The 14,120-nt window shown below is 39.0% G+C and overlaps 1 protein-coding gene across 8 annotated transcripts in view; it reads right to left on the bottom strand.

Moving 5' to 3' along the window:
• Nucleotides 1-278: 278 nt before the first annotated feature.
• Nucleotides 279-14,120, bottom strand: part of LMO7 (LIM domain 7) — a 193,807-nt gene continuing 179,965 nt past the window's right edge. For all 8 annotated transcript variants that reach the window (XM_068526298.1, XM_068526291.1, XM_068526294.1 and 5 more), the window contains 7 exons: nucleotides 13,636-13,701; nucleotides 11,462-11,514; nucleotides 8,787-9,000; nucleotides 5,637-5,915; nucleotides 3,620-3,728; nucleotides 2,408-2,510; nucleotides 279-1,043 (listed from right to left, as the gene is read on the bottom strand). In XM_068526298.1, coding sequence (XP_068382399.1) covers nucleotides 1,021-1,043; nucleotides 2,408-2,510; nucleotides 3,620-3,728; nucleotides 5,637-5,915; nucleotides 8,787-9,000; nucleotides 11,462-11,514; nucleotides 13,636-13,701 — 847 coding nt within the window. In that variant the 3' untranslated portion in view covers nucleotides 279-1,020. The remainder of the gene's footprint in view (nucleotides 1,044-2,407; nucleotides 2,511-3,619; nucleotides 3,729-5,636; nucleotides 5,916-8,786; nucleotides 9,001-11,461; nucleotides 11,515-13,635; nucleotides 13,702-14,120) is intronic.

Genomic DNA, 14,120 nt, shown 5'->3' with positions numbered 1-14,120 from the left:
TGCATTCGAAAACAACTTTCCATCAAAAATAAAGTTTCCTGTTAAAATTTTTCAGGAAAAACAATATCACGATTGCAGTCATAGTTTCATAGGTATAGACACATGTCAAAACCTGTCATTGTACGATTTAAATATGTGCATTTTATTGTATGTCAATTTATACCTCAGTAAAGATGCTAAATAAAACATAGTATCGAGAAAAGCCACACACTGAAACATAATTAAAAGGCTTGGAAGAGAGACAAACAGAGACACACACAGAAGAAAAAGAACCACTCTTTAAATGCATCAGCCAGTTTATTTACAAATGCAGTTGAACAGAAAGGCTCACTAGTTTCTGGAGAAAACTTCTGGCATACAAACCATGATGATTTTCCATGAATGAAAAGAAGCAATTTCTACTGGGAATTGCTTAGTGACAATTCTGGTGAAGAAAATAGAGCTCCCCTCATCAAGCAAATAAAATGTCATATAAGCTAAAAAAAAATTTAGTAATATTACATAAATGAAAAGAAGGATATAGAAAGCAAATTTGGGGGTGGATTTTAGTGAAATTTTCCGTATGGTTCTGCATTAATTTAGAATACATTATAATAAACAGAGCAAATGCAATTACTTATTTATATTAACTATTTCAAATGTTTCCAAAACTTAAAAAAAAAAAAAAAAAACAATAAAATAACCCTCCTCAAAACACCACTAGAAAGTCAAACTAGATCATTATCAGCATCAAAAAAATATTTTGAAGTTCTTATTTTTCCCTTGTGCTTTTATAAGGCTGAATTCAAAAAGGAAATACTGCACTTTTCCCCACACGTAATAACCTTCTTATAAATAAACAACAAAAATACAGGTTCTACCAAGACTATAATGCTCTGATGTAATCTAAAGAGGCCAGAAAAAGTATTATTCTTTTTAAAAAAGAGAGCAAAAGGACATACAACATATATTTATAGCTCTATATCAGCAGCAAACACCTCTTCTTCTATCTGCAACAGTGCTTTCGTGTGGAGGCTTACATCACATGGCGGTTGGCCGTCCAGCTGATCAGGCAAGGAGAGAAGAAAGAAAAGTGCTTAGATTCAGAAACACTTGAATATCGCCACCTGGGATACATAGCAGGAATCGCTCAGAGAATGACCCCATGAGGTAGAAAGACTTATCCTGTTACTCACTTAGGATAAAGCTGGGCAAACCACACCTCTGGGTTCTACAAGTCTTTCTTTGCAAAAATGGAGTAAAAATTAACTGCTGATATAGAAACAAGTTACACTCAACTCTCTATTATTTGTACTGGAGGAGAGAAAAGGCATGGGCAATTTTTCCATGATGATTCCAAAAATCAATTATATCTGGCTTTGGAATTTTGACTAAAGAGAGAAAAGCTCACACACATACACACACTGCCCCCCCATTCCATGCCCAGCCTTGACACTCTCCAACCTCAATGCTGGCATCCAGGAAAGGCCTGGACCAACAGGGTGAGAAGGCTCAAATCACGGTGACAGATAAGAGAGAGTTGACTGGGCTGAAGCCATTTCCAAAGCACTCTTCACATAAAGCCCATATAAATACCTCAGAGCTCAAAAGCATATGGTTTGGCTGATACCACTTGTAACAAACACCCTTTCACAATAAGGAAGAAACACATGTTACCAGCATCAAGGCTCAAAATATAAAAAGGAGGAATGGTTGTCTTTATGTAGCTATAAACGATATGCAATCTACTTACGCTATCCTATGTTTATAACACACTTACAGGCAAAAACATGCTTAGACACAGAATAGCACGTGAAGTTTTTGAAAAACTCAATTTTTCCAAAAATGACACTGAAACACTATGTCGTCAGAATTAATGCTCTCCTTTTAAATTATTGTATAATTTGATAGCATATGATTATAGAGTAACAAAGCATACACTGACTATTTTTTATTACCTTTTTAAACCACAGTTTTTAAAGTTGATCATATTCTAAATCACATAATCAGACCCCATTGGTAAATACTAGAAATCAGCTAAAATGATGAGTTTCTTAGCCAAGAAACTGATGAGAGTCTATACAGAAGATTCATTTTAACTGTCGGTCTTGGTTGATTTGTATGCTTGAGTCATCAGAAGTTTCTCCAGACTCTGAGCAGACTGCATGGCACACCGTCCTGACTCTCAGCACGCATCCCTCTCTGGTTCCTTGGTCCTACACCCACCCTTGTGTGGCTGGAATCCTGAGCACTGACCCACTGACCGGCTCACCGGACCCTCTTTGAAGGGGATACTCTGAGATTCCTAAAGCCTGGAGCTCTGGGGCAGGGAGCTTGAAGGGGAGCTGGTGGTAGGTTCAGGGAAATGCATGGGAACCCGTGGTCTCCGTAAAAGACAAGAAATTTTCTCCCTGATTTGCTCTCTTACATTTGAATCTGAGATAGCAGTCGTTGCAATACAGTTGGTTGTTTCGGATTCTGACTTCGGCTCCTGAGGAAGAGCCTCCGAGGTCACGATCACAGGCCACACACTGGGAGACAAACAAAAAAAAGCAAAAACAGGAAACGTCCACGCTTAGCTCAAGAAAGCTTGGGGCACTCCCAGAAAAAAAAAAAAAATTGAGCAAAATACAGCTTCTAAGCTCTTAGATACATTTCAGCAAAGGGAAAAAAAAAAAAAGGCCAAAAGATAATTAGATTAAAAGGAAGCCTGCCAGATGAGACATTAAAGAATTCATAAAGCCAATATTAAGAGCCAAGATATCACTCTAAATATACCAAAAGAATAGAGATGATTCGTTGATTGGTTTAAAGAAATTGCGTCTTCCTTTCTCCCAGCGGAATGGAGAGGATAAAGCACCACAGGAAGGAACGGGTGAAGGGCACCAAGACTGGGTTTCTGGCTCTCTGCCCTGGGGTGGGTCACCCCAGGCATTCACCCCAGCACCAATTCGGTGAGGTTCACTCATGGTTCTTTCCCTTCAAGGCTGGGTATTTTGGTTCCATGTGCTCAAACACTAATAATTTTAACTCATTCTGCTATGCCTAGGAACAACCCAAGCCAGAGAGAGACAAGCTTAAACAAGCTGAGCTCTGCAGAACTCCAGGATCAACCACCGGAATTTCTCTCTCTGGCCCAACGCAAGTTCAAGAATCAAACAGATGTGTTTCTGAAGACAGATACTGCAAAATAAGGTAGTCATAGAGCCCTACTTCTTTCTTATGTGCAAGAACCCCCTAGGTGCAAGCAGACTGTGCAACTGTAAAAATACATTATTTTTCCTTTCATACTCTCCCTATTCAAAGTTAGGCTTTGGACACTGTTATAATTCATGTCCCCATGCTGTTAACAACCGTGGCAGCATGTCAGAGAAAGCATTTACGCACTGTAAATTTTACTTACAGAATCTTAGATTGGAAATAGGAAGTGCATAGTGCTTCCGGCTTTAATTTTTGAAGCCAGGTTCAAGGTTTGAGAACCTAGTAGCAGTAGCAGGCCATTTGTGATTCAAAGTGCAGCACAGACCGACAGAGGCAGCACCTAGCTTGTTAGTGGCAGGTCCACACCCAGCGCTGCAAGAAGCCATGCTCTCTCCAAGCAAAGCGATGCGGGCCTGCAGGCTGTTTGGCTCAGTCTCACCTTAAAACAATGCAAATGATAACAAAGACCCAGGGACTCGATGATCATGGCGGCTCCTTTGCCCAGAATGTTATGACAATAGGAGCACACGCGCTTCCCACTGACCGACCTAGACGTAGAACAAGAATGGAAGGGTGGCTTTCATCCGAGTAGCTCAAAGCTCTTATCTAAAAATCACACTCTGGTATTAACGTGAATCATAGTTTACGAAACTATTTTATATACCTGTGGCAGGAAAACTTTCACCAGCCACCCAAAGTATGCCTTGATTATACTGTACCTTGATGGATCTCCACGATGGCGCCGGAACCCTTGACATCTAGTCACATACATGAACGATTTCCGTGTAATCAATCCATTCTGCCCTTCGCGATGCTATCGCCCTCAGACCACATCTGTACTCAGCAACAGTCCCCCCTCCTCTAATGCAGCCGACATCATATTGCCAGGTAAACCCACCAAGGCACAGCTCTAATCATGTCTTCTGCTCATCGAACACTGAAAGAGCAGCCCCAGCTTCCGAGAGGTGTTGCAAGTCTATTCAACCTACCGCCTCAACCTTATTTTCTCAACCTCTTTCTCATTCACCCGATGTTCTAGGTAAACAGAAGTATCAGTGCTTTCCTGACTGTGCCTCTGGCTTACAGGACTGCCTCTGTGGAGAATGACATGAAAACTGCCCGACAGCTACCATTTAGATAGGTAAGGCAAGTTTCTACTTTGCTTTGTTTACAAGGCTTATCTCTTCTCCCAGGCTGAAAGGTGAAGGCTACTTCTTATCTTTGCATCCCACTGGACTGGCACAGCACTTCAGTGACATTGGAAAGGGCATAGCTGTTGAGTGCCTCACGTTAGAGCACCACGTGCTCTAGATAGAGACCTTTTCAGGGCAGAGAGGTCCACAGCCCCGTCTCCTTTCTGCTTTCCGAGGGCAGGGTTCTCAGTAAGGAAACAGGTACTCTCTCTCTCCTCTGGCTTCCCCCCACTCTGCAGTCCCCTATCTTCCCTCCAAATTTACCAAAAATCCTCATCTCTTCTTCTCTTAATTTAAGCTCCCTGATACATATTTTATAAATCCTGGCACAAGCAACATTTTAGCTAGATAAAAATATCTTCTCTGAACGAAATCCTTTAGTTGATAGCTTAAAAAAAAATCCCAATATTAATCATTGTGTTTCTACTTTTCAGTATTTCAATAGCGATGAAAAGTAGCATAGGCCAGTAGAACTCCCTTCAGGTCTCAACAGAAACACTGCTGTATGTGGCTTCGTGAAGCATCAGTGATCTGTGGAGAAGCTACACAGATATAACACCCCAACACATGTTGATAATCTGAGCTTTAACCCATACCACAAGGCAAGTGTCAAGACCCACCATTACAACTCTCACACAGTTCCCGCAGCATATGACCTGCAGAATTCAGTTGACGTAGTCTGAGCAAGATGTTGGAAAACCAGAAAAGAGACAAGCAATGGTTTTGGAAATCAAAAACCCAAAATGCCATATCTAAATTAAGAATTTTTTAAGCCAGCTTGTTCAAAGTTCCACAGACGATGGGTCTGGGTTATAATGCTTTCCTTTTATACTCAGTTCCTATAAAATGATTTTATATTACAGTCTCATCAAAACAGTCAAACATTTTACAATACTGCTTTTACTCATCAATTTGTCATGCATTCTTGAGCTACTGTATATTTTTATGATCCCACAGTGACAACTGTTCAGGTCCGTCTGCATCTAAGACACTGACCACAGGCCCAAGTAAACGAGGCAGTGGCAATGAAGTAAACATTTTAAAGGCCTCCAATGGCTTCACAAGACATCCATAAATGCTCTTGGGTTGGCATGGAAAGATAGCAAGGAACTGATTTGGGAAAGGAACACTGAATCTGACACACTCAAAAAGGCTTGTTTTTCTTTTTTCATTGGAAAGCTTGGACAAGATTTTGGGAAATTTTTAATGAAATACTACCCCTTGAGACGAAGGGAAGAAGAGGGAAAATCCAAAGGGCCTCACCTGTTGTGTGGCTGGCAGCTTGGCTGCGGAACCGCAGGGGAAGGGCTGCGCGGTATGGGGGACGGGGCGGTGGTCTTCCCGGAACCCGCCGAGGGAGGGGGTACGCTGGAGGAGGGGTTCCGCATGTAGGCACGGTTCGATGTGGACAGCAGCTGAGGTGGGGGGCGACTGCAGTCTTGGACAGAGGAAGTGGCATAGACTCCTGAAGGCTGGTTGAGCCAAGGGGACTGTCGCCAAGAACTGGCTCTTGGGGAATCCAGGTTATCTAGAGATTCACCTCTGAAACACGGAAAGGGTTCATCCAAGTTATATAACACGTTCAATTAGAAATCCACTTAACACCATTACAGTCATTAAAATATCCATGTATTTTATAAGCAGGTACGAAGCTAACAAGGCCAGTTACATATAAAATTACCTTTAACAGCTAAAGTTCCTTTTCATCAACGGCATCATGATGTTTCATATTCAATTAACCTCCATTTATTTTTTTTAATTTTTAAAATTTTTATTGGAGTAGAGTTGCTTTACAATGTTGTGTTAGTTTCTACTGTACAGCATGTGAATCAGCTATACGTATGCATATATCCCCTCTTTTTTGGATTTCCTTCCCATTTAGGTCACTACAGAGCATTAAGTAGAGTTCACCATGCTATACAGTAAGTTCTCATTAGTTATCTATTTTATATACAGTATCAATAGTGTTTATATGTCAATCCCAATCTCCCAATTCATTCCACCCCCCCCTTCCCCTTTGGTATCCATACGTTTGTTCTCTATGTCTGTGTCCCTATTTCTGCTTTGTAAGTAAGATCGTTATGTACTTGACATTAATTCTGATCTACAAAGATTGACTCCAAATTATAAGGGTTTTTTCCTACCTGGTCAATTTTGTTGTTATTACTTTTAAAACTTTCTCTCTTATTTGAAATATGTATTTTTTTCAAATTATAAAAGTATTATATCATCATGATGAGAAAGACCCAAGCAATACAGCAGGGTATATACACTTTTACCTAAAATTTACCTGCCCTAATCCCCAGAGGTAACCACTGTTAACTGTGTATCCTTCTAGACTTCTTCCTCACACATGCAAGTACATATTTACATACATATACAAATTTACATATGTACAGATAACCATGTCTATATACATATGTAATGTGTTCACATGTTTACCATGCCTAAACAAATGGGATTATTCTACAACTCATATTCTTCATAACTTGCTTTATTCCATGTAATATACATTTTCTTAGAACCATCTTCATGTCAGTTCAGGTGATAGAAGGTACTTTGGTGGCCCCCAGTGGATCATCTTCCTGGTATCCACATCCTTGTGTGGTCCCCTCTCACTGATTCTGGGCTTAGCCATGTGACATGTTGGTCAATGGGACATTAGCAAACATGAGACAAATGGAGGTTTGATAAGCACTTGCACATTAGGGCTTATACCTCTTGCAAGGTTTCCTCTTTAAATCCAGGTGCCAGGTTATGAGGCAACCCAAGCAGCTATGTGGGGAGGCCTATTTGGAGAACAGCAGCTCCCAACCAATAGCTCCAGCTGAGCTCTCAGTGGAGTATCAGAGGTCAGCAAGTTATAGCCCACTGCCAGGATACGTAAAATGCATGAGCTAAGGGTATTTTATCTTTTCAAACAGTCATTAAAAAAAACAACTACAAAAAATACATGACGCAGACTTGGGTGGCTTACCAAGCCTAAATTATTTACAATCTGGTCCTGCATGCAAAAAAATTTGCCAACCCCAGCTCTAAATGACTACAGCTGCCAAGTGCCCCAACCAATACCATGCAAAGACCTGCCCAGCCAACTCTCAGAATTTTGAGAGTAGTGAATTGTTATTTTAACCCACTCACTGTTGAGGTGGTATATTATAGAGCGATGTCTCTTTCATTCTTTACTAGTTGTATAGTATTCTACTTATCAGGGTGCCACTATTTATTTAATGAGCACTAAGTACACTCTTATTTGTAGATATTCTGATTATTTCTCTTTTTTGCTACTGCCAATACTATTTAAGTGTACATCCTTTGAGATATCTTTGCATACTTATCCAAATATATCCAGAAGATAAAGTGCCAGAAACTAAACTGCTCATGGGGTATACGCAAAAACTTTTGCTTAATAAACACTGAAAAAACTGCTCACCCAGCTGGGAACAAGAATTCCTGTTTCCTTATACAATTGTCAATACTAGATTTAATCAATACTAGATTCAATCAATACTAGATTTAATTTAATGTAATCAATACTAGATTTAATCAACCTTTTAACTCTACAAATCCTACGAGGCATACCACTGTTTTAGGAGAAGTGTTGATCTGTCATATGCTTACTGACTTTGTTTCTTTTTCTATGAACTATCTGTTCATATCACTTGTCTGTGTTTCTATAAAGTTGTCAGGGTTCCTTTACTGATTTTCAAGAGTTACTTTTACATTGAGGTAATTAGCCCTTTGTCTGTAATGTGTTGTCAGTAATTTTCCTCAGTTTGTCAGCTGTGGAAATACTAAATAAAAGTAGCTTCAGTATTCACTTACCCAAGATACATCTGTTTAGTTCATCCTCTCATCTCCAATTAATTTATATCTCTGTATTTTCCTTAAAGTTACAAAAATTAGGTGTCCACACTTTGTGAACACTACTTTCATGATTCCAATCTAACCATTATCTCATTATAAACAGAGGTTTAATTTTTTTTTTTTTTTTTGGTTCAGCATCCAAGGAAGCACTAAGAGCCACATCAATTATTTAAGTACCTGAATCACACATCAGAGCTCCACATGCAGCCTGGCAACCTATTAGCCGCGTGGTTTTGTCCGAGTGCATTCCTTGCTCTAGTCACAGCTTCTTCGTATGGAAAAGCAGAATTACTATCCCTGCCTCAAGACATTCTTTCCAGATTTAAGTGAGATGATGTAGACAAAGCACCTGGCACGTGTCTGGCACTAATCAGTGCTCCGTGACAGGTGCCCAATGACATCTGCTCTCCTTCTCTTTCCCCCACTAAATCTTACATAAGAAAAGAAATGATGACATCTCTTCTGTCCAAAGCAGCCAGCACGTCTAGAAATTAAATATCTGCACCTCAGTACCGAAGGAGAAATAATTCCGAAGATGTCTCGCACCTTCTCATAATCCCAGGCAGACAAATAGGCTCTTTATTGACACTGGAACTGCGCTGTCGGATCCAGCTGTTGTCATCATAAAGGGATGTTCTCTTCCTCATTTCTTGAAGGATTTGTTGTCTCTCCAACTCCGCTCCTGATGGGACTTGTTCCTTCTTGGAGCTTTTCTGTGATGAGCTACTGCTCCCAGGTCGGTCTAAATATCTATTGCTTCCTAAATTAAAAACATCAAAAGCTCTGGGATTAGCACATTCAAAAAAAGGGATAGTGGATAAATCTCCAAATACAGTGGAGCAAAAAAAAAAAAAAAAAAAAAAAAAAAAGTGACATTGGGCACATATGCTCACATTATCAATTCTCAATGAGACTGCTGCCTCGGAACATAAAGGAACAGTCTCCTGTCCCTAGAAATTCCAATTCCACACCCAGAGGCATACCATAGGGCTGCCTAAAAAGGAAACAACCAGCCTTGATTTCAGCAGTATTACATTACAAACTGCTCATCTAGAAAGTTTCTCTTCCACTATATCCTTCCTTCCTAAATTAAAATCAGTCAAGCACCTGCTCACTGAATGCTTGCTGTGACAACTCTGCAAGGGAACGGGCACTCTATTCTTTCAAAAAACGTACACTCCCCCTGGGGAGAGAGCGAAGACATAAACGCATGCATCTCCAGCTAACATGGCTCGAGTCTTCATGGTATAAGTCACAGAATAAGTCATGACCAAACTATAGGAATGAGAGCATATTCAATGACCGAAATGGCTTTTGTGAAACTGAAAAATAGCCAAGTAATCCAAATGATAACCAAGGAATGTTACCAGACTTGTATCTCCTGTAAAGGAACTGACAGAACTATAATTTGGATGTTGAACTGATGAATGACAATTAAGTCAGGTTTTATCCTGAAGGCTATGTCTCCTTGGATTTGTTGATTAATTCCTGATATGGGTAAAACATCCATAACTTTGATGTATCCTCCCCATCTTAATTTGGATTAGAAAATTTCATCTAAGGATTTATTTTCTTTTGCTCTCCAGATTCACTGCTATTGTCTTTCTTTCAAAATTCATTCTGCCTTAGTTCATCTTCCAGTAAGCAATGAACAAGGCCACCAAAGGTTTCTTATACACGCCTATGTTTACATTGATGTATGCACACAGCTTATCAATTTGGTCAGATTTGGAGTAAAATGTTTTCTATTTTAAAGATGCCTTACTGGCATAGCCAAGTTTTTCAATAAAATATTTAATAACGTCTACCGTGTGCTATACAAGAGCTTACAGTTAGTAAAGGGGAAAAAACATACATAGAAAAATAGCCAGATTAATAACATTAGTCACAAATATTAACAAAACTATTTCTGAGAGTCACACTTGTTATTACTAACAGGTCCCGTGTTTACGTTCAAGAGAGAATATGACCACTGCAGGTTAAAAAGGTTTCATGGCAGATTCAAGTACTTAAACTTTAATTTTAATGGTGGCTTAGGGGCAAATTCAAGGGAGAAGAAACTGGAAATCCAAACAGGCGAGAGCAGAGGAACCAGATCAGAAAGCATCTGATACATTAGAAAATGAGAGAGAGAACAATTTGGTTATAGTTAAGGGCCCCTAATGGGGAAAACAGCAAAATAGGCTGAAAAGTTAAACTAGGACCAGACGATGGAAGATCCTCTGTGTTAAGGGAAAAGGGGTGATTACAGACTATTAGAAACTGTAAATTCTACAAGCTTTAACCAGAGCTGCCATCAGACCACTGGCGCCTGTGGATGTTGTTTTGTTCACAGAGGGCTGTAAATTTTTTTTTTAACATCTTTATTGGAGTATAATTGCTTTACAATGGTGCGTTAGAGGGTTTTTTAAATTCCTTGTCAAACACTTAAAAGACAACATAAAAATCCAGACTTTTTTTTTTTTACTTCTATTTTACAACAGAAAGAGCTGGCAATCACAGGTTTCTATCTTCCCATGTGGCAGTGACAAGCTGGAACCAGGGAGTGGCTGTCCACTTAAACAGGTGTGTCCCCCAAGTTCACCTCAATCTTCATCTGGATCTTCATTCATTTACGTAACTGACCAGCACCCTACTTACTCAAAGCCTGGTAGGCAAACCCTGCTTAAAATGGGGTTTTCAATAGTTTTCTTCCCTTAGTGACATAACCTCAGTTAATATGTGTTCCTAGAAATACACTTTATACTAAAAATATCAGGCTCCAAATTGTTTTTGCCAAGTTAGTAAAATCATCATTTTGAATTTTTTGAATCTTGTCATTTAAATGTCCAATTTCAGGTTTACATGCAATTTCAGGTTTATATAACAATTTCCCTGGTACTCTGCAGAAAACTTTTCTGTCCCAATTCTTTGGAGGCAAGATGAAATCCACCATACAAAATCATATCAGCATCACTTTGCAAAATTTCCACAGATTTCCTTAGCTATTTATAATTATTTTAATCTTGCAGTACTCCCTCCATCATAAAATAAAGCCAAAATAAGCACAAGATAATTTTGTTCTTATACACAAATGGGAAGGGGTGCTAAAAATCTGTAGTATTTTAAATATGTAATCTTAATCAACCTGAAGTATCTTGACCTTAAAAATACTGATCATAGGGTGTGATAGCATAACTAAGCAATTGCGCTGAAGAATTCTGAAAAAAATTCACATTTACCATTTTTATTTGCGGGGTAATCATCCAGTTCAGTAGTGGATCTGGATTTATTCCTAAAACACAGAACAGATTACATACATCTCATTAAGAACATCCTTTTCATATTTATGAAGTAAGAACCCCCAAAAGATTACTTTTTAAAGCAGCTGATTTATTTCCCATGTCTGTTGAGAGCCATATTTATTTTCATACCAAGGCATTTTTCATGTTGCACAAACTAGCAGAAAACAAGACATCTCTAAAGAGAAAAGAGCTTGATGCTAGAAACAGAAGCATGTGAAAATCCTCTCCAGTTTGATGTCAGTTAAAGCCTATGATTTTTGGACCAGCTTGAATACTTTGACTCTCTTCTCTTCCAGACATCAATCTTACCAGGCTGTACAAAGCATCTGTCATCAGATCACCTAACATCAGACTGTCAGCACTTCCTTCATGCTGCCCGAGGGTCAAGAAGTCATCTTTGGGGGCATTAGGGTCCTACTCTGAAACAGCAACTCACCAAATGTTATCCTAGCATTCCAAAGAGGTACTGGAGCACACCGGCATAGGCAACTTCTGAAAAGGCCTGACTTTGTAATGATAACCCTTGGGTCCATATACCAATATATGCGCATCTCTTTCTCACTCTCCTAGGCACAATAACTTCAAATACTAGTAATAATAATGAATAATAATATATTATATAATAATAATATACATTGTCATACATAGGTATATGCAGACGTTTATAATATATCAATACAACATATAATTATGTGTAACACACAATATATCACAACTGTTAGCAACATCCATGAATGGTTTCATTTGTATTAACATAGAAGAAAATACTTTTAATGCATGATGTCTACCTACACTCCTTAATGCCCCTAGGGCATGCTTTATCACAACTACCTACGAGTGTTTCATATTTTCCAGGATTCCTTAAGTTTCCTTTCCCTGAAATCTAATTATTTTCTCAAGGTAATGAGCTACATACATAAAGCTTATTTATATACATATATAAATAAATCATAGCTTTAAAAAAGAGAGATACACATTTTAATGATCTAAAGTTACCCAGAAACATTCACTATAAATAAGGTTATCCATCACTAGAATTTTTTGTCTAGCTTAATGTCAGCCCATTAGTACCTTTATGTATGTTGTTTTTCTTTTCCCTATCTACTCTGAGCCCTATTTAGTCATCCTGATTGCCTATAGATATGAGTCTTTCCTTATTTCTAAGGCAAACTTCCTAAAGGAGAAATTTTAGCTGTGAAAACACAAATTAATGGTCACACACTGGATATATATATAGACAGACTTTTCAGAAGTCCTTAGTGATTTCAAGAGTGCAAAGCATTTTTTAAATTCCTTTAAAATATTAAATTTAATGTTTTAGGAAATATATTACTTTTCAGGTATCTGAAATCCTATCTTCATTCCCTGAAACTGACTAGTAGTTCTAATCAAACTAAGAGAAAGGCTACAATTCTCATTTCAGATGTCCGCATGGAACTTCTGGCAAGCTTATGCCATTGCTTATAACTTCTTTAAAACAAAGCTTCAGGTAGATCACAAAAATGAACACAAGTCTTATTCTGTGTCCATTCCCCTTGCACTGTGGCTCCTCCCACAAAGAGATAGGGTTTTTCTCCTCTCCGTGAACTTGGGCTGGCCTTGTGACTTTAGATAATAGAATGTGGCAGAAGCAATGGTGTACCAGGTCAGACCTTAGACTGCAAGGTGCCTCGCACACCTTCTCTCTTCAATTCTCTCTCTTTTCTCTGTCCAGCCGCCACGTACAGAAGACTGCACTGGCTTGCTGGATGTTGAAAGACACATGGCTTAGTTGCTCTCATTGTCCCAGCCGACAGCCAGTCAACTCCCAAAAGCAGGATTGCTTAGTAAACTGGTGGTAGATGCACTAGGGACCCAATCAATTAAAAGAACCACCAATTGAGTTTAGTCTAAAGTGCTGACCCACGAAATCATAAGCCAAGTCACTAAGTTTAGGGGTAGTTGGTTGCACAGCAAAAGCCAGTTGATACAAAGATCAACCAGCAGCATATATATTTGTATCCCACAAAAGAGGAGGTGCTAAAGCAGTCCTACAAAACATCTAGGCAAGACCTCAAATATTCTTCTGAAGCCAATTACTCCAACCAAATTACAATTAAAGTTCTACACACCTGTCACTAGGAAGCAAACCTGAAGATTCTTCTTCTCTCTTTGGTATGTCATAGGAATCAACAGGCCTAAAAGATGGAAAAAGAGTTTATGCTCAAAGTATTAGACTTTAATGCCTTCCCAGAGTTTAAGAAATGGATATCAAAGTAATGTTATTCCAGCCTCTTTATGAGAATGGTCTCTGAGTTGAAAACTAAACATACAGAAGTATTTCAATCCATCCCTACAGAAAACAGACCTACTACCTCCAACAGACATTTGCAATTCACTCATTCCACAAGCATACACTGAGTGCCTGCTATGTTCTGGTACTATTCCAGGGCTGGGCTACCGAAGTAAACAAAACAAACTTACTGGCCTCATAATACATTTTAGTGGGATGGGGCAGGTTAACAGACAAGCAAATAAATGCATAATGTAAAGCAGGCAAGTGCACACTAGAGAGAAAGGGTTGGGGGAAGAGATGTGTTTCAGATGAGGTATTCTG

Source organism: Eschrichtius robustus, chromosome 18 (assembly GCF_028021215.1).
Source record: "Eschrichtius robustus isolate mEscRob2 chromosome 18, mEscRob2.pri, whole genome shotgun sequence".
NCBI classification, from domain to species: Eukaryota; Metazoa; Chordata; class Mammalia; order Artiodactyla; family Eschrichtiidae; genus Eschrichtius; species Eschrichtius robustus.
The sequence above is the reverse complement of the archived record's forward strand: the minus strand, read 5'-3'. Positions and strand labels throughout refer to the sequence as shown.